The 20,173-nt window shown below is 35.9% G+C and overlaps 1 protein-coding gene across 4 annotated transcripts in view; it reads right to left on the bottom strand.

The window, feature by feature from the left end:
• Positions 1-20,173, bottom strand: part of EXOC2 (exocyst complex component 2) — a 131,875-nt gene that overhangs the window by 92,967 nt on the left and 18,735 nt on the right. For all 4 annotated transcript variants that reach the window (XM_048076106.2, XM_048076107.2, XM_066992545.1 and 1 more), the window contains 3 exons: positions 19,405-19,531; positions 9,842-9,955; positions 5,489-5,613 (listed from right to left, as the gene is read on the bottom strand). In XM_048076106.2, the coding sequence (XP_047932063.1) occupies positions 5,489-5,613; positions 9,842-9,955; positions 19,405-19,531 (366 nt within the window). The remainder of the gene's footprint in view (positions 1-5,488; positions 5,614-9,841; positions 9,956-19,404; positions 19,532-20,173) is intronic.

The raw sequence follows: 20,173 nt of genomic DNA, 5'->3' as shown, positions 1-20,173 counted from the left end.
TCAACAAAGAAACTTAAATCAGAAACAATTCTTCATTTCCCCACTGAGCCTACATGTGAAGGCCCAAAAAGCAATAAGAAGCAATTGCTCTGTCATTGCCTCACATTTTGCCCTTATTCAGCATATGTATAATGTAGCACAAGGATACCCTAAACCTCCAGCAATGAGCATCCCTGGGAAAGCCACACAGTGAACTTAAAAGCACATCAGCTACTGCTTCATGGTTACTAAGAGGCATGATCTTAATTCTTTAATAAGCTACACCTACTGTGAGGCACAAGCGTGCATGTAAACTGTAACTTTGAAGTGGCTGACATGCTGTCAGATACATGCCAGATAAATGCAGTAGCCTTGTTTATTCCGGGCAGCTTGCTTCCATAGCCCTGTTCTTTCTTGACCTCTATGAACCTCTATATTTAAAATTAGTAGCCATAACGTTACACTGTTCTTACCTTCTGAAGACTACATTTTACTGCTGAAAGCAGGAGGACAAAAATAACATTAATAGACATCTGCCACACCAAAAGCACTCAACGCAGACCTATTCTAGCTATAACAAGTCAGCTGCATAGGACTCAGGTACTCATCATGTGTTTGAATTTGGTTTAATCAAATGCATGCGTCTAAAAAAAATCACGCCATTTGGGAAAATGTATATGAGACTGAAGTAGTTCAAAAATGCAATATGCAATAAAATGTGAATTAGATGCTACAAAACAGGAACATGACAACAGCAAAATCTGGTGCAACTGTCTGATGCCGTAACACTCAATAAACCAGTTGTAGACTAGCATTTAGTTGGACAAAATAGAAGAGTGAACTGAGATAAGAAGTAGTGATGTAAAAAACACTTCAACATTAGTCAGTCAGTCTAATTAATTTGCCAACAAAATCGCTTATGAAAAATTGGCTGTAGGTACTCTCTTTAAATTCACACATGACATAACTCCTCATTCCTTCCAGTACCCCGGAGCTCAAAAAATGTGAAGTTTGATCAAAACCTGCTTTTGAAGAACACTTTAAAAAACGGAATCAAAGAGATACGTATATGGCAGATAAACAACAGTTTTTAGTTTCCCAAATTCCCAGTCTGACTCAGAATTGAATATAGATATAGTGGTTTCTTTTGTTTTAGTTTCAGAAGAGTTGAATTAAACAGACATAAAGCCAACGGAATACGCTTATTCACACTGAATCAGATCCTGCATCACTGACATTCTCATCCTCAAATGGGCTGTAAACAGTGAAATGCAAAAATATTTCTATAGGAAGAAACCAAGAGGCACTGACCAGATATACAGGATCATTTCAGACAGGTAAGCATTACCCTAGCTTATGTATTAGGTAAGATATTAGACAAAAGGACACTCATGGTCCAAGTATCCCATCAAACAGTCTTTCCCACAGGCGAAGTATCTGAACAGGAGAGGAAAGGGGAAAAAAGTAATAGAGCTGTGGTAGCCAGCAGTGTTTTGTCTCTATAGATTTTTTTTTTTCTGAAGATCACATAAAATTTTTGTAGTTGTAATTGCACCAGAACTGTTGCCATGACAAACTAGAGCATCAAAACTAAACCTCAAATTTGTTCAATAAATCTATGTTTCAAAGAAAACACAACGACGTCCTTGCTTGCCAATATGGGTGTCATACTTGCATGTTTTTGAATAATTGAGCAACTGAAGTGGCCGTTTCCCTAATTTCCTCCTGTCACTTAAATGAGAAGAAACTGTGGAGCCCAGGGTTTCTAAAGAGCACTTCTGAAAAAGTATATTCAAAGTAAATTAATTTTCTAGCTTTCCAGAGACTTCTGTGTTGTACGTGATTTACTCATGACAATAAAATATTACATCTCTCCAAGCATATAAATAGTAGCCCCTTGAGGAATGCTGCTTTCTAGGTTGCGGTTAGACTTACAGGAGATAAATCAGCTGAACTCCCTGATGCTGACAAATGGATCAAGTTGAGGTAAGCCCAGTTCCCCTCAGCTCAGTTTATGGCTCCCTTCGGCTGACGAAATAAACTTCCTGTTGAACATCTCCTCTGCGACAAAGTCACTGTCAAACTGTTAGCCAAGCTAACAGACAACGAGACGTGTAGATCTGATAAGACAATTCTGTTTTCCAAGAAATTAGACCAAGGGTTCTGACCTATTTGACCTCTTATTTTCTTAGTAAACGCTTTCAACTTGCATGGTATAGTAAACATCTTGGCATAACGTTTTATGGTTTTTGTTGCATGCTTGTGAAAATATTAAAAGTAATGTAAACGGGTAATGCAGTCTGATGGCACACTTAAAATCAGACCGATCTCACTGATCCCTGCTACTGAAAAAAGCTACACTAAAAGTGAGCGATTCACTGATCAATTGCTCAAAAAGGGAGCAATTTCCTTGATTAATTTCATATATTTGCAGTAAACATTGTTAACAGTGTATGAGTTACAAAAGCGTGTATAAATGTAAAAAAGATGTGCAAATAGATGAATATGAAACACTTGGTAGAGCAAGTGCTACACTTTTAAAAGTGATCTTCCTACAAAAAGTAACATCTGATACCAATTCAAGGAGAACTAGGAGAAACAACCATACACTGATGGCTCCGATATACAACGACAAAATCCCACACAGAAATGGAGCTGACCTAGAGTCTATAAAGCATAATCATTGGGGTTGGAAAAAGTGTTCTATGATATTTAGAGAGGAAAATCAAGTGCCTAAGTTTCTCCCCACCAACAGAAATGTATCTTCAGAAAACACATGAGATTTTAGCGTATCTTCCCAAAGGAAGTGAATTAAAAAACCAAAATATTACAAAAAACACACACCCCCAAAAATCCCAGACCAAGCAGTTCAGGACATTGAAACTACCCTGGAAGACTGATATAGATATAATTAATAATGATTTTCCCTTCAGTCACTTTTCATCTGTAACAGTCGTATACTCAGCAACAAACAATGAAAGTTCACAGAACCAAGGCTGCGTCCCTAAGAGTTTGTGCTGAAGCCAGCTTTCAGCTTTCAAACAAACTATTCTTGATGTAGTTTTGTTTACATGCATACAAATTCTTGTTGCATCTTTTTTCTAAAGGAGAAAATAAAACACAAATTCACCATTGTATAGGCAGGAAAATGGCATGATATCGTCTCATACAACTGCTGTCAAGCCAGAGTATAATAGGATTTTTAATTTTGTTCTGTTGAAGAGCTTGAATTTCTTAATTGCGTACCTAGAATTAATTTTGATTGCCTTTTTTTTTTAATTTTGTATCAGAGCTGTTTCTTCAAAACAATGCTAATAATGCTCTATGCTGAATTCTTTTCACCCTTCCTTTGAGGAAAATGCAGTGACCAAATGCTTTCGAGAAAAGCCTTGACATCTGGCAGGAGAGCTGGGGGATGGTGTCAAAGATACCCTTTTTTTTTGCTGCCACCGGAACTCTCTCCTCATCCAACTTAGCTGTTGCTTTTAACTATCACAGGTACAAGTCTCTCAAAAGATATGCATTTTTTTCCAGCTAGAATCCCTCAAAAATAATTTTTTTAGACTGAAAAGAATCCAAACCCTTTCTGCATGGGCAATTAATGGGAAAATTCAAAAGAGAAATGCATATTAAAATGCTATAGAAGGAAGCTGTGACCTGTAATGCATCCTCATTAAGAATGTGGTCTCAGAAGTTGAGAACTAAATATTACATTGATTTTAAAGTTCCTTGAACTCCAGTGTTATAACTGTGAATGTGTAAAGGAGTAAGACTTCAAGTCTCTAAATTTCTTCTACAACAACATCAAGGTCATTCTCTTAGCACTATTTTAATGCACTGTTTATAACAACACAAGATACAAGTCTGCTTCCTTTTGAATACTTCAGGGAGATCACTATGAGAAAGACAAAACAAGCCATTTTGGTTACAGACATAAAGTGGCACCAAGAACCACGAGTCATCCCATTTTGAGTGCATAATTCATCTGAAGGACTGCATGGATGAAATCTAATTTTAGGTAAATTAAACACTGTTACAGATAAGAGATGCAAAATAGTATTAAATCTATCACCATTTTTAAAATTCAGAACAGAGCATTTTCAGTGAAATAGAGATTGCTTTCCCTACCATTTTATTAGTGTTTTTTATATTCCAGCTACCTTTCTGGCCTCTCCATTTTTCAGGCAATCGGTTTCCAGAGGCAAGAAGCCTACACTTTAAAAATGGGACAAGAAAAAAAACCACTAATTCGTGCTCTTTCTAAAAAGTCACAACACTCATGGTTTGCATTAGCTTTCTGTAAATCCTACTAAGCCTTTGCTAGTCCAAAAAATAATCTTACAAGATAACACGTATGCCCACCAGCACTGATTTTTTTTCCCATAGCAGTAACTGTTGGGAAACAGAACTCTGAACCTTAGAGTATTTATAAGCTTTATATGTTAAGCAGATTTGGTTGAAAAAAAAAAAAAAAAAAAAAAAGGTCGCATTTCAATATTTTTTCAAGATTATTTATGTTTTTGAACTATTTTTATAAAATAGCATTTCAGATTTTCAGGATATTGAAGACTACTACAAAAATTAGCCTACTACCAATGGGCATTCTTAGAATTTAATAAAAATTTGGTTAAAAAGAGCTAGCTAGAGAATGCCTCATAATGATTTCCCTTCTCCCTGAGAGGCAAAAGTGGCTAACAGATGGTTAGTGAGTGGCCTCTAAGGGGGTCAACGGAAAACCAGCGCTTCTCCAAAGCAGGGCTCCCAAAACCAACAGAAGTGCTAGCTTGGCTGAGGCTATGAGTAGATAGATCCAAATTCACTCACTCCACAGTACTCATAACACAGGATCACAAGTGGTAATCCTGCAATACAAAGCAGTTGTACTGTATACATGCATACAGCATAATAGTAAATGTCAAACCTCCTAGGGATAAGCCCTGCACAGACAATTTCTTAGCCAACACAATCCTTAGTCCACACACATTTTATGCATTAAGTAAATACACAAATTTACATATATATATATATACACGTATATATATAAAATGGCACAGAAAATTAATGTAATCTCTCTACAGAGCTGCATTTTCCCCTCCAGTAAGCGGAATATAAAGGCTGATTTCCTAAATCTGAGTGCATTGAATATGTATGTAAATATCACAATTAACTATGAGATAAGGCATCATGAAATAGAAACTTTTATGTTGCTATAGTTTGTAAATCATCTTAGTATCACATTTAGTTCCATAATTCCCCACTTTTCTGGATCTGTGGGATATACAGCTCCAACAAAAGCCTCTAATTCCTGTCAAATACTTTTGGTGCGATTATTTGCAAATACACCACAACAATAAACTAGTCAGTCCCAGCTTGTGACCAAAATAACACAGATTTCAGACTCATACACTTTCAGAAAAAAATGCAAAGAACAGTATTTTTAATATTAAATCCAACTATACATGTAGATACTATCTTCTCTCTTATAGCATGCTTAGTAAGTACAATTTACCTGACAGAGCATCTTGTGCTTCAAAAAATGTGCTGAGACCTCCTTTCACATAAGCCAGACTCCCCTCATTTTTCTTATTAGCTTGTTTCTTCAAGTTCACAACAGCTGTTTTGAGCTGATCAAAACTGAAAACAAAAAAACACCATGACATTCAAGAAACAACTAAGGTCACCTAACGAATAAATAGAACAAGTTACTTAGAAAATAAAGACAGCTATTGTTGCATAAACTATTAAAAAGAGTAATTGCTAAACCAGTTTACTTCCTGAGAATGACAATTTACTGTTAGTCTGTATATTTTTGTGCCTTTTTAAAAATTTTCAATCCTAAAAGCAGTTCCTACTGCTTATGATGGAATAGACTTCTCTATGGTACAAATTAGTTAAGAAATTCTTCTAAATATGCAATATTGCTCTTAGCTAACTGCTTTTTTATATTAAATCTGCAATAATAAATCACTACACTTAGTATACTAGATCAACTACTGTAATGTTTATAATGACATGTTTAACTCTGCAGTTTAGCCCAAACCTTTTCACTTTCAGTTTCTGAAGTCCTTCAACATTTTTATTTTTGGTTTGCAAATGCAGTTCAGAATTGAACAGAATATTGATGCAAAAAATAAAGAAAAACTGAACGAATTTCTGCTTTATGAAATTGTGTTTTCATATGTAGTCCACTTCCTTTTTTTTTTTTTTGAAGGATGCTTTGAAGTAGAATATTAATATCCAATTTATCATTGTTATTTATACAGTATGTTTCTTTTTGTCTTGGTTTCCTAATGTTTCTAGACCAGTTTATATTTGATTTCAATTTTTTATTTCTTGCAAGCAGGTGCAATATGATCTCATTAGTTACATTGCTGAGACTCATAAAAACACCACAACAAAGAAGCTCAGAAATACAAATGCATGACTTTCATTCTTAAAAAAGTCTTTTCTCCTAACTGCAGGACAAAGTGATCTCCCTAAGACAAAAGAGACAGATGAAAAAGTGCACCATACCTCTGAGTATAGAGAAAAAACAATGGAGTAAAGAAATAAAGATACAAAGCAACTCCACTGATAGTTTTTGTCTGTTTTAAGCTGTGGTAGAAAAAGATATGTATTACAAAACAAGAACAAGCTTTGGATCAGGCAGCAAGAAGGCTATCACCACCTGCTGGGAGACAAGAACACTGGTGCACTTAGAGGCATTTTACTTTTCATACCAATAATGTCACATCATTTTACTTTATTTCCTGTTTCCATCTGCTGGTCAGAAACCACATTACCCAACGGCTGGATTACTCTACTTGGGCATACGAGAAGTACTTACCAGCAGCATTTTCAAAGTAACAAAAATCTGCACGGTTCTCTTTTTAAGCACTATTTCATGTTATCTGATGATCTAATAGTATGTCTAAATAGTTTATTTTTATTTGTCAGGCTGTTGCCAGGGAGGGGAAAAAAAAAAGATGTTATTTTGATTGCTTAAAAAAGAACTTCCTTCAAGGAAAAAACATACATAAGCTAACCAAAACATCAGCACACCACACATTTAGCACTCCTAATACCTGAGGTTACACAGAGGACGAGAACTAAACCATTGCTGTGTATTTCTGGAACAACGGCACAAATCATACGGGCAAGATAATTCAACAATTAACAGCAACAGAATAGAATATATCTAAAACTAGACATTCTGAAGTGGGAAAAAAACAATTTTGCTTCTTAAAATAAAATTATGATTAGATTCAATGCATGATTAGTTTCATCCTACCCTTTGAGTCATTCTTTCTGTTGACAGTTTTTCACGGCTTTTGGACCTTCAACACTAAGACTTAAATTCAAATTTTCTAAGTCAATGTGAACCTTTTTATTCCACTAGAACAAGGGGAACATGACTTGAAGCTGTTGATATTCAAAGACTTTCCTTTGCCCAGAAAGATTACGAACTTAAATTGATACTGGAAAAAAATATGTTAAAAATATTTCTTAACAGGAAGCTTCACATTCACATCAGACCAGATTTTAAGGCACTGAACCACTGTCATAGTACAAGGTAAAAAGGGGCCATACAAGCTAATGTATCAGTTCACAGTAGTGATGACCGGAAAATATCAGTATTTTTGCTGACACCTTGTCATATTAGAGATATAACCATCACATTATGCTTTTGTACACATTCTATGGTAATAAGAGTCATGTAATCAATTCTAAAAAATCATTTAATCCACTTTTTGGATCCAAGGCATCCTTAAAGGTACCTTAGTCACCTATGACAGGCACCCATCAAAGCAAATCTCAACAGCCTCCAGTGACGGTGATTCTGCAGCTTTCCAAGTTACTTGGTTCCAGGTCTTATGCAATCTAATATCATTTTTAATCTGTATGTAACCTAGATCTCCCTTGCTGCAAACTGAGTCAGCTGTTCTATTCCTAGCAAACCAAGAACAATTGACATCTACTCTTGAACTGCCAATACATCTTTCAGAACACGCATTCTGTATTAATTCTTTCTTTTCTACCAGCACTAAATTCATTCAAGCTATATGCCCACAGACATTTATATACTTTTATTTTTGTGATCAGCTACCACCTTTCTTACAGCAGTGGCCAAAACTGGGCAGAGCACTTCAGCTGCAGCTAAAATAATGCCAAGCAGAATAATTATCCCCGTATCTTACATAACCCTGCCTTGGCGATACACCCCAGAAGATGATTTGTACTGGGACCGCCAACTGGTATTTATGGCATGTTACAAACACCAGATCCTTGTCTGTGCTGCTGTTGCCTAACCCAGGGTTCCAAGAACTCTCCACAAGCTTCCTGGACTGCTTGAATCCTGCAACATTGCCCTTCCAGCAAATACTAGGGATGTTAAAATCTTCTCCAAGGAGACACATACATATAGCACTCTGTACCTTCAGCTGACTGCAAGTTGTTACCCTGATATACCTAACTGCAAGTCCTTGTCACCAAGTTGCAAGCCCACTGGCAAAAATGTTCCCACCCCACTTTTTCAATTGAATCCCATTTCTCACTGACAGTTTTTATTCTTTAAAGAAAGATCCATGCCTACCGAAGCAAAACATGCTGCCTCTGAAACCAGTCCTACAGCCAGCTGTGAACCTACAGGATGCATCCATTACTACCTGAACCTTTCAATTTCATCTATAATTAAAAGAAAATACCTGGGTTTCCATGTTCTTCACCACTGTACCCAGAATTTGTAATCACTCCTGATCTGTCCTACATCTCTCCAGGCAGTGCCATGGTACCCACATGAATGAACACCAAAAGGGCCAAGATTCAGGCAAACTTCTTAAACATAGTTACATTAAAAGTTGTCTGTTCTTTCTTAATTTGTCTCCCAAACTTTTTAAAAACCTAATGGTCACTGAAGAAGTTACCAGGTTGTGATAAATACAGTTAATTTTGAATCATCCTTCTTTTAGTTACCTGATTTCAAAAGATGCTATCATTGTGTGTGTTTTCATTAATAATGGTCCCTTGTTGTTGTTTTGGCCCCACTATTTATCGCTCTGAGAGCAAATTATTTCCCAGGCATATTAATGAATATATTTTTGAGCTCTTAAAGCAAAAAAAATCTCCTCCCCCTCAAAAAACAACAACAGCAAACATTTGTTTCTACCATTAGATTATGAGAAAATATTAAATAAATTTGTAGTGTTGTTTCCCTTCAAAACACTAATCAGAATAACCAGCAGAAAGCAGAACTCACCCTCTCTGGTAAAAATGCCTTCACATATTATCTGAACACCATCAGACAAAATTCAGAACTCATACATGCAAAAGTATGCATATGTAATCTATCCATGTAAGTACACATTATTATGAGATAGATACAACAATGAAGAATCATCAATATTTTAAGACTTTCCCTAAAGATTTACTCACTTGTCCATCTTCTTTCTGCAGTAGAATTTTCTACAGGAGTTGACTGAAAGCTAACTGATAAGAGTTTTACTCTTAATCTGTTCAGTGCCCTCATCCTGACCCTCTAGTCATAGTCATGACTTAAGTTAACACCTGGAGTTTCCACTTAAGGCCGTGCTTCTTGACTTCTTGGCTCATAATGAGATTTAGCCTGAAGCAACGCAACTGCCATCTTGCACAGAAAAAAAAAAGCCACAAATTAACTCTGGTTAAAACTGAAGTTCTCCTCCTATCCACACTGAGAGAATTGGCTTTGTTGATTCAAGTCCCTACCCAAACAGAAATACCACAGGCAGTAGAGACTACAGGCCTATTACTTTAATGTCAATCACCAATGACACATCTACTTTACAACGAAAATGCAAATCTACTTGATATTATTAAAACAATAATTTATATAATAGCAGCAAACCTTGTTGTTGAATGATTCTCAATCAGGTACCAGGCAGCAGAGAAGTTTTCACTTGTGAAATCAGCACTCATCCCAGGGAACAGTGCCTCTAAATCTTTTTGAGGAAATCTGCCTCTGAAAAATGAATATTTATTTCTTCAGTGAGATTTATTCTGGTAAACAGCTTACAATTTAAAAAGTCATATAAAACAACAGCTCATGTTCCAGCAAAATGTAAATACAAATTTGCAACTCACTGTGAAAATAAATCTGGTATTGCAGACATAACGTGATCAGGAAAGAAAAGATAGAAATCAACTCTAAGTAAAATTAGTTGTATCATTTTGATTTCACCACTGTGCATATGTAAGAAAGTTTTGTCTATACAAAATGTTTCTAAAGAAAGAGAACTGCTGTCTTGAGAAAATGGGACAAACTCTCTATAATACTACTAATATTCAAACGCAGGACCATAAATACTGAATGTATTCTAAGTTAAATCTATCCTTTAAAAGGGGAAATCACTGCATCAAGCAGAGTAGAGAATATTCTCTATAATCCACGATATAGAGACCCTAATATCTGTCTAACTTTAAAACCACAGGACACCACCAGGTTGACAGCTTGTAAGTGGTCTTGTACCATCACTGTCTAAAGGCCCATTTGCAGCAGAAGTCCAATGGACATGTGAAAGATGACACAGCATACTTCCAGTATATAAAAATCCTTAGTTAAAATTATCCTCTTGCAAAACAGAATACACTGTTCTGCCCGTTGATAGTATACAAAACATGAAGGAGAAGTGGGCATGTGTCAACTGAGAAATAGCATGTTCTGTTTATTTTTATACAGTCTTATGCTGCGTAGAGAAAGCATGTGAGCCAATTCCTTGTGAAAGCAGATTCTCTGCAATGGCATTTTTGAAACTACAAGTAGTTTCTAAGATACTCATACAGAAAATGTATTCCATTCATTTTAAGTCAGTGAAAAAAAAAAAAGTTAAATCACTTTTTGATGAAAACATGACAATATTCTTCTCTCAGTCCAGACACACATTTAACACTTGGCCCATATTCATTCCACCATGCAGTCCTAATACGTCACCAGGTACACGCACCACTGTTCTTTACCACCAGCTGCATTCCAACTTCAGAAATTAATTAAGCCAAAGTAGTTTAAAAATGCATTATTTAATTTGGAGATCACAAATTTAAACTCAAAAGTCAATAATATCCCTCTCTGATGTTCACAAGCTTGGTGAACTCTGCTATACAAAGAATATTATACACAAATGCAAACTTGTGGTACTTTGCATTTAGGATCAAACTTGGCAAATGGGATCAGCTACTGGAAATTAATTTTAAATGTACAAAAAGACATTTGAATGGACATCAAAGTGATGTTTTGTTAGAAAGATGCTTGGTTTTTCTGTACTCTAGACATATTTCGCAATGGCTAAGGCTGTTTTTATGACAAAAAGCAAAAAGCAAATTAAATGAAGTAAATCTAAAGGCAGGCACATTAAAAAGTACAATTATACAGAAATAAAAGTTGTTCTCTATAAGTTTCTATTCATATCCAAATGGCCTTTCACACAAGCAGGTAAAAAGGACCACATACATAATGACATGGCACAGAAATCATTCATCACTAGCACCTGATTATAGCAAGGGCATGAAACTTTTTTTTTTTTTTTTAATGTTCAGAAAAAAAGTCAAATGCAATGCAAGGATAAGCGGTGACAGATATGAGAATTAGGGAGACAGGGAAAACTGTGAGAAACGAATGCACCAGCTAACAAGGAAGGTCCCAATATTTCTCTAAGCTCAATGAAAAAAAGCAATAATGCAATATAAAATTATAAGCATAAGCAGTAAGATTAAAGATTATCAATGACCTTGACTTTCATTAAAACGAGTTAGTGAGCAGAAAATGCTCACTAGAAGAAAACTTTAATCTATTCTTCCCTGAAATACATTTTAAGACAATAGCTTATTTTTTAAAGTACTCAAAAGTGCTACCAGGCATAAGAATTTACAGTACAATATTTCACATGTGATATATCCCATGGCTGCCCAAAAAATCTTTTATATTAAATCCATATGTGGTACATTTTTAAAATGCTAAAAACAAAATCAAGAACAACAAAAAGTCATTTTGTTGCTTTGAGACTCAGAACTCTTCTGCAAGTACCACATAAATGCACATACAAGATACAGAAACAGAATTTTGCTCGATTTTTCAGAACTTCAATATATTTCCTCAGAAACCAACAGAAATAGATATAACACAAAAAGCACAGCCACTCAACAAATATATTGTTACCAAATGCTACTTATTACTACAAGATTGCAAGACATATGCATGACAGTTTAAGCTTAAACATAAGCTATATAATTCCTAGGAAAGAAAAAAAAAAAAAAAAACACATAAGTTGAGATAGAGATCACTTATTTAGCTAGGGATGTAATAAATTCCTGCAAATGAGTTTTGCCCACAGAATGTCTGAGAGAAACAAAGTTTTTTTTTCAGTTTGATGTTTGACTGCATTGAAAAGTTATTGGGAGCTTTTTTCCAGCAGATGTATTTGTGTAGAATCATAAATTAGCAATGCATTTATGGGTGCTTTTATCTGTCTGGACATATTTTAGACATAGTCACAACAGAGTAGAAACATGAACGTGAATGTGTGTGGTACGTTAACAATACGTTTTACTCTATAGCATGTTACACTTATTTTCAATCATAAATTTTACCAGTAGTTTTTCCACTAACAGATATGGGTAGCTTGAAATGACTTGCTACAGCTGTCTTCACAACAAGCTGCTCACTAAGAAGTTCAAACTGAAAGCGACTGTATTTCTGCAATGTCTGGCCAGATGCATCTGAAAAGAGACTGACTCCATACACACACAAGTTTGTTTCATTAACTTCCATTAGCAAATTAAATAAATAAGTCCTTGGAAGTTGTTCTCATGAAAATTTGCTTACCATTTACTTATAAACAAGCACATATGTGACTTGGAAAAGTATTTCTGTTTTACTCATTTCAACATCATGGGGTGAACATGAACTAGTAGCAAAAGCTGAGTTCATGCTAGCACGCAAAGAAATTGTTTATCATTTTCGGTGGATTTGCTAGTTCTACAGAAGTCAATTCAGGAAGCAACTCTTAATACTCTATCATTGATTAAAAAGCAATAACTGTAAAAGGAATTACAACCAGAAAATGAACCCAGAAAGAAAAAGAAGAGGTAAATTTACCATCTTTGAAGACTCTATGCATTTCCCTACCTTTAGAGTTTCAGCAAGGGTAAACATATTGGATTTATATACTTTCTGCTAGGCAGACTATTTTGCTTAAAGCAAAACCAGATCTGGTAATAAAGTTCTAGCTAACATTTTAAAGTAGTCTTATTTATCCATCAGAACTATTAGGAAACAATTTAAAATACAAAAGAAATTAAAACTTTACATACTATTGATATTCATGAGATAACTGTAATACAAAAAAAATGGTTTCAAGCCACTGTATACTTTCACATTCCTCAAACTTATTTTGGCTGTATCTAATACTGTCATGCAGTGCCCCAAAACGGTCCTTGCTTCCACATAAAGGGCACGCACATGTAGTTTGGATTCAAACTTCATAAGGCACAACCAATTCCCTTCTGTCACACCTACCCAACAATACAAGTCCCTCCCTCCATGACCCCAAACTTAGGTTCTGTATAGCCTAGTACTCCGTAATTCAACATCACAGCATATATAAGGTCTTGCAAATTTTACTACAGAAGTTGTGCATATACAGAGCGTTTATATTCTCCAGCGGTTTAAGATCAGCTGTGATCTCAGTAGATAAATCACATCCCAGACCAGTCACAATTTAACAGCAGAGTTCTTGAGTAAATGGATACAAACGAACAGAGCTTGACGATGAATGCAGCTTAGCAAACTGTAAGTTTTCTGTAAAGATTATTTGCTCCCAGGGTCTCACAGTATGTTTTCCAGCATGCGTGGCAACATATACAGATTAAAGGCAGGTCCAAGAACAGGATACAGCCACCAAAAGGTAACTTGAACCTCAATTCCACAGGAGTTTATAGGTCAAAAGGAGCAACTTTAAATAAACACAGGTTCTGAATACCAACCAGCATAAACAAGCTCAAAGTAGGGCTGTTGTGCACTCCCCCTCTGTCTGGTACCAGCCAGACTCCTAGAAGCAGGCTAAGGACCAGCTGTGCTGCGTTAATCATACATGCAACAAGGCCAGCATAGAGGACACTGGAGTAGACTAAACACGATGAATCAAAAGGTGTTAACAAGGGTCTCTCCGCCAGCAAAAAGACAAGGATGCGCACCGGCAATGACTCTCTAGCAGTGCTGGGTTTATCAGAAATATGACAACAAAATGACAACCATATCTGAGTAATGGCAGAATGTGATGAGAAAAATCTACGAAGAAATTAATAAGTAGGTAGCTGAAACTGATGCATCAGCCTTATAAGCAGTAAGTGTTACTATACTTTTAGCGTCATAACAGTGTGACACATATCCTGCATCTCTCTCCTAGTTTCCACATTTTTTTCCTCTGGTGTCACTGTGATAAAAGTTTCCACGAGCCCCTTATATTCAAGGATGAAACTGCTGAGTTTCCGTATGCTCCATTTAAAAATAAATACATTATCCTAGCCTCCAGAAAGTCTTTTCCCATCTCAGGGCAGCAAGCTGATGCTTGCCGTTAGGTGGCAGCGTAAGATCATCTCTTCCTCCTGCCAGACGAACTGTTTTGGAAGCTGGCGTGGGAAGAGGGAAGCATCTGTATTGAGTGGGTGGATATAGAAGTATGTGGAATGTACTTAGCATGTCAGCGTTTGCTTTCATGTACGAGATGGATCCACCATAATGACCTCTGCTACATGCAAAACAACAAACAATACTCAAAATTTTTCAAACTACCGCCAGGTCTGCCTGCAGTTACTTAGTCTGACAGAGTAGGTAGGGGAAGCAGGGAACCTTTCACATAAACAAGGACTTGTTGTGCAAGAGGGTAGAAGCGTATGCAACACATCTGAGCAAGCAGTTCATTCACAAATCTTACACAGTTCTTAATTTTCCACCAACTGATTTCACCCGGTGCTCTTATGAAATAGGTCTCACGTATTGTCTCCCAGAGCTGCTCAAAATCCTTGTCAGGACATGACCTACCAACATAGTCCCGTAACCATCCCACACTGTGAACACCAACCCAAGCACTGCAACATAGCTGTTACTGTTAGTATTTTCATGCCAACTTTCCACACTTCTCAGACTGAGGTCACTACTTGGTATACAATTTTTCTTCCTGCAAGCTATTTAAGTCTCCTGTAAAGATTTCTGGCTACATCTCCCTAACACCACAGCCAGGAATATTCCTTGGGGTGGAGGGTGGCACAGACCTGCTTTGCACTTAAAGCCAGATGGCGATAGAAAATCAAGGCTCTAAGTCCTTAATAGATCCTGAAAATTAATAAACTAGAACTCAAAGATTAAATATTTTAAATATCTGTTTTCTTTTGTGAAGGAAGTACTTCACAGCATGCACACAATGTGCACTAACTGATAGCAGTGCAACAAAACCTCATAAAATGGGATCAGTTCTTTGTTCTAGGCTATGAATTATACAACCATGGACAAAGTGTACAGGACAATAATGTGTGCAAACACTCTTCTATTAACACATTTGTGACTTGATTATGTTTCAATAGTGATTTGTAACCAGCAAGATACAGCTTTATTACAATATGATTCATTTTGTTATTTAGCAACTGATATTCTTTTTCTTCCCCTTCATTTTTTTTGAAGTTATTTTTGTGGCACAACAACAGGAATTAGGTCTTGGAAAACACGAAGGGCTTATCAGGTAGAAATTATTAATACTTAGTACTTGTTAAGCTCGCAAGCTAAAAGATGATGCTGTGTATGCATTAAATTCCAGTCATTCACAATTAACCTCCAACCTTACACCTACTGAGTCAGAATAAAGTTTTTGTCCCCATAACAGCCAGCAGTTTAATGAAATGTTGTACTAAAGCGCTGTTATGGAACCTTTTTTTCTAGTATTTCATTGTCCCAATTGCAACACCTTGAAAGTAAGTACTCAGCTGTGTAATTCACACACTATGAATAATTTTTAAATGCATTTTAATTGGACTAAGTACCATAAACATTTTTAAAGCCCACAAACGCAACTTTTAGAACTGAGCATAATCTATATTAAAAATAAAATAAACCGCACAGGACAGGTGATCTAATTCTTTCCGGGATGTCTTTTCTGTATCATTTGCTGATGACTGACGACCACTTTCTGGAAGGACTTCTTTCTCTCCATGTGTAGGCTACCCACTTCCTGCCTGCTCTTCAGCGTGCTCCCCTCTAGCTTTTTCCTATCCCGGCTTCTTACAACTGGTGTTCACTCTGTTTTTCTCTCTGATCCTTTCTTTAAGTGCTTCTTTTGTTTACCATGTTTGTATGACCAATACACGGCACTCCTTTCCTTTTCTTATCACCCATCAGGCTGCAAGGCAGGGGGTTGGAAACCCCACCAAGTCAGCCCAATGCTAAACAGTTCGGCTTCAAAAGGGAAGTACATCCCAATTTGCACACATTAAAAAATAGTTTAAAGAAGCCAAAGGTATTAACAAAGGAGAAATCAGCTATACTACCGAGTCCAATCTCCTTTTATACACAACTGTTCTTTATCATATTAGGCTTTTATTTTAAAACATCCCAAGATTCCAACAATTTTTATCACTCCTAGTGATAAACTATTCCCATGCCTAGTAATGGTTAATGCTAATAGCCTACTTATAAACTTCCCTAATTTATAATTGCATTTTTTTCACTACCTTGTAAAATATTTCTCCCTCCTCACCCACCCTCTACTTCAAGTACTTGCAAACATGTTTAACTAAACAACATGGTATTAAAGATTATTTTATGAAAGTAAACACTGTATTGCTCCAATTTTTCAAAAAATTATGAAAAAAATCCATTGGGGAGACACTTAAAGTTACACGCAGATGTTCCATCTATATATAGTCTTAACTATTAACACTATGCTGTTACCCGCAGTATGTGAGCAGCCCAGGCTTTTCATGTCTTTCCCCATCTCTTTCCTGTCTCCATGATTCTCATTCCCCTCCACAACTATTCGTAATATTGACTAGTGTTTCTTCTCTCAAACTCGTCATTTTCAACAGCAGTGCTTGCCACAATCTTCATGTTTCACCTCCAGTGAACTTGGAGGTGAATAAACAATGAACTAGGCTTGATGTAATGCTTCCCCAAGTATTTCTTTATCCCACTCCACCCTAACCCCACTCCAGAGTTCTTATTTTCTACCTGTATTTACATAGTTCTGACTTCCTTTTTTTTTTTCTTTCTTTTTCACGCAAAATCTGAGGTTTCATTAACATGCTTATTCCCTAATGCTTCCAGATAAAACTTTTAAAACATGGTATTTTTCTTTTCCTGTTTAACAAACATCCAAACTAATGACTTTGAATTAAACTAATCTTAAACTGATTCTCTTCAGGTTTCTGGGAGACAATTCTTAATCTATCAAATTCACGCTGTCATGACTGTAAGAACTGTTACTTTTGGTTATGTAGTTGAGTACTACAATAAAAGTTTTCTTAAAATAAGCAGAACCTGTCATATCCAATGCATTTACAGAAAGAATTCTTGTGAGAAACACATAGATAGACGACTGATGCAACAGAACCAACTTAAAGTTATCTTGACTTAAATTCCAGATAAAATAATAGAAAAGCTGTTACAGGGCATTCAACAAACAGAAAATTAAAGCAGAAAAAAATAGTTTTAACGTCAGTCAGAAATGTTTCGTACAATATTTGAAAACATATCATACAGGCTTTAAGATTAAGTGCTTCACTGAAAAATGTGAGACGTGACATGTTAGTGTTTAGCAATGCCAACAGAATATATCACATGGATTAAAGAACTAGCTAATTACAAAAAAAAAATAAAACAACAGTAACATCAAAAAGCAGATCAACCAGTGGAGAAACAAACCTGAGAAAATCCACACATAAAGTTTTAATATAGCCCACGCTACTTTTTCATTTGTATTTGCATCACTTGCTAACTTTGTCACCAACTTTTTTTTATTAATAGTTGGTGAAAATGTTAAGTAACGAAAGACTCTGTCATCTGGATTAAGAAGACCAACTTGTCTAGGAAGCAACAAACAGAACAGTGACAAATGTAAAAAGATACAGCTAAGATAAAAGAATCCGGATCACGGCTACACAATAATGAGTGGCCATGACAGTAGCAAAAGTAGCAACTTCAGAGAATTAGCTAACAAATACGTCATTGCTAGTTCCCCATGTAGCACTGTGTTGAAAAAGGATTATTTTATTTCTTGAATTTACAAACAGGGGACAGAGGGTGGGAGCAGACACAAGAAGTCTTCCCGTAAGACTCTGGAATACTGTCCAGTTCTAGAGTCCCCATTTTAACAGAACTGTAAAACAAGAGGAGATGAAAGAAGCATCTGTAAGAAGCTACGCCAAGAGGCTATTGAGAAAGACAACAGACAACATCTTCAGCTTATTAGAAAAAAATGAGTTAGCAATTTGAAAAGAAAAATATGTATTTTAAGTAGGAAAGAAATGCATAACCAGAGTCTGGAAGCTGATGATAGATTCACTATAAATTCCATACAGATTTTGAGAAAAGTGCAGTTTCCCATCAGAACAAGGTAACAATGGACGCTGGATTTTCTTCAATGTGATGCCCTCAAATCAAGACTGGATATCTTCTGAGAAAGCAGTAAAACAATCACAGATCATTGAATTGATGCAGAAATAACTGAAGTTTAAAAAAGCCTGGGTTGGGAAGACTTTGGATCGAATATTTTAACAACTTTCCTAGCCTTCAGTTCTATGAATCTCTTCACATGAAGAACTATGAACTCGTCAGATTTGGAGCCCTAACAGTGTCTTTTTCAAAGCCCTCTGATTCTGTTTATCGCTTATAAGAAAGTTTCTATTTCAGAAAAAAATAGTCATAAAGTTCACCATACTTACGAACAAAAGTAAAGGAGTCTGTGGGTTGGAAAATGCTATTAATATTTCAATAAAATAAACCAGTTGTTGTGGTATAATAAATCACATTTTACAGTGCAATTTTAGCAACAGATAGCAATCTAAACATCCCTAAAAGCCCCATGAAACTCAGATGCAACAGTAAGTATTCCATAACTACAATGTATAAATCCAAAGCCTTAGGTTATTTACCAATCCTTGTAACTAAACATCACTGGAGTTCAATATATCTGCCTTTTAGATTATCTACAGTTTTAATTGATAATCCAAAATAAGGATTATGAAGTAGGACATTGTTGCTCATCAACAACTCTTCTGAGTCCCAAATATACCATCAGCTAACACACGCATGTTTTTTTAAATCTCTCCCTGTCTCATAAAGCATTAAAACTTTTCTGGAATTTACAGAGGCATATATAGAGAAAAATGCCAAAAAAAAAAAAAAGTGTATTAAAGGCATTTGGTACTCACTTGTCTATCTCAATACCAAGTGGATTAGCTGGACGTAGAGACAAGGGGGGAATCCCTTTATTCCTATCAGTGCGCATGTCATAATAGTTCATTTCATCCACCCAGACAGCAGACTGATCCAAGATACCTAGAGAAAACAAAGCACATATCCTTAAAACAACAATGGCTGTCCAGCACTATCAAATTCTAACATACTGAATTAATTTGAAAAATCCTGATAAATGTAAAATGCATGCCTAGGTAATATATTGGAAGATACATGGTAAAACAAGCTGGATACAATTATGCTTTTATTTTCTTATAGCTACTGAAAAATTATTAATGACTGGAAATCAAACATTAGCTCTTACAGTATGCAGAGGTCCACGTAAATTAGGAGCGTTTTCCTGATAACAGTGTATTAGTATTTTTCATTCCTTTCGTACTTTGCTATCTGTCCATGCCTTGTCATCTACTGCTTTCAAAAGAAGCATTAACCTGGATGCCTTCTTATTTGCATAATTTAGGAAAGATTCCTTTTCTGTGCCACTCATTAACGAAAAAGTAAGTCTACTTTGGCCACATGACAAAATGGATGACTTAAGATCTCAGTGAACACAGGACTGGCCTTGTTTCCAAAGCTTTATACCACATACAACAGAAAAAGGTAAAAAAACAATGGTTCTTGGGCCCTGGTCAAAAATCCAGCCAGCCATATTTTTCATCATCCTCTTCTTTAACATACCCATCAGATACTCAACATCAGAATTTACCCGGTCCCCAAACCTTG

The sequence above is a fragment of the Anser cygnoides genome, chromosome 2 (assembly GCF_040182565.1).
Source record: "Anser cygnoides isolate HZ-2024a breed goose chromosome 2, Taihu_goose_T2T_genome, whole genome shotgun sequence".
Taxonomy (NCBI): Eukaryota; Metazoa; Chordata; class Aves; order Anseriformes; family Anatidae; genus Anser; species Anser cygnoides.
This window is presented reverse-complemented; position numbering and strand designations above follow the sequence as displayed.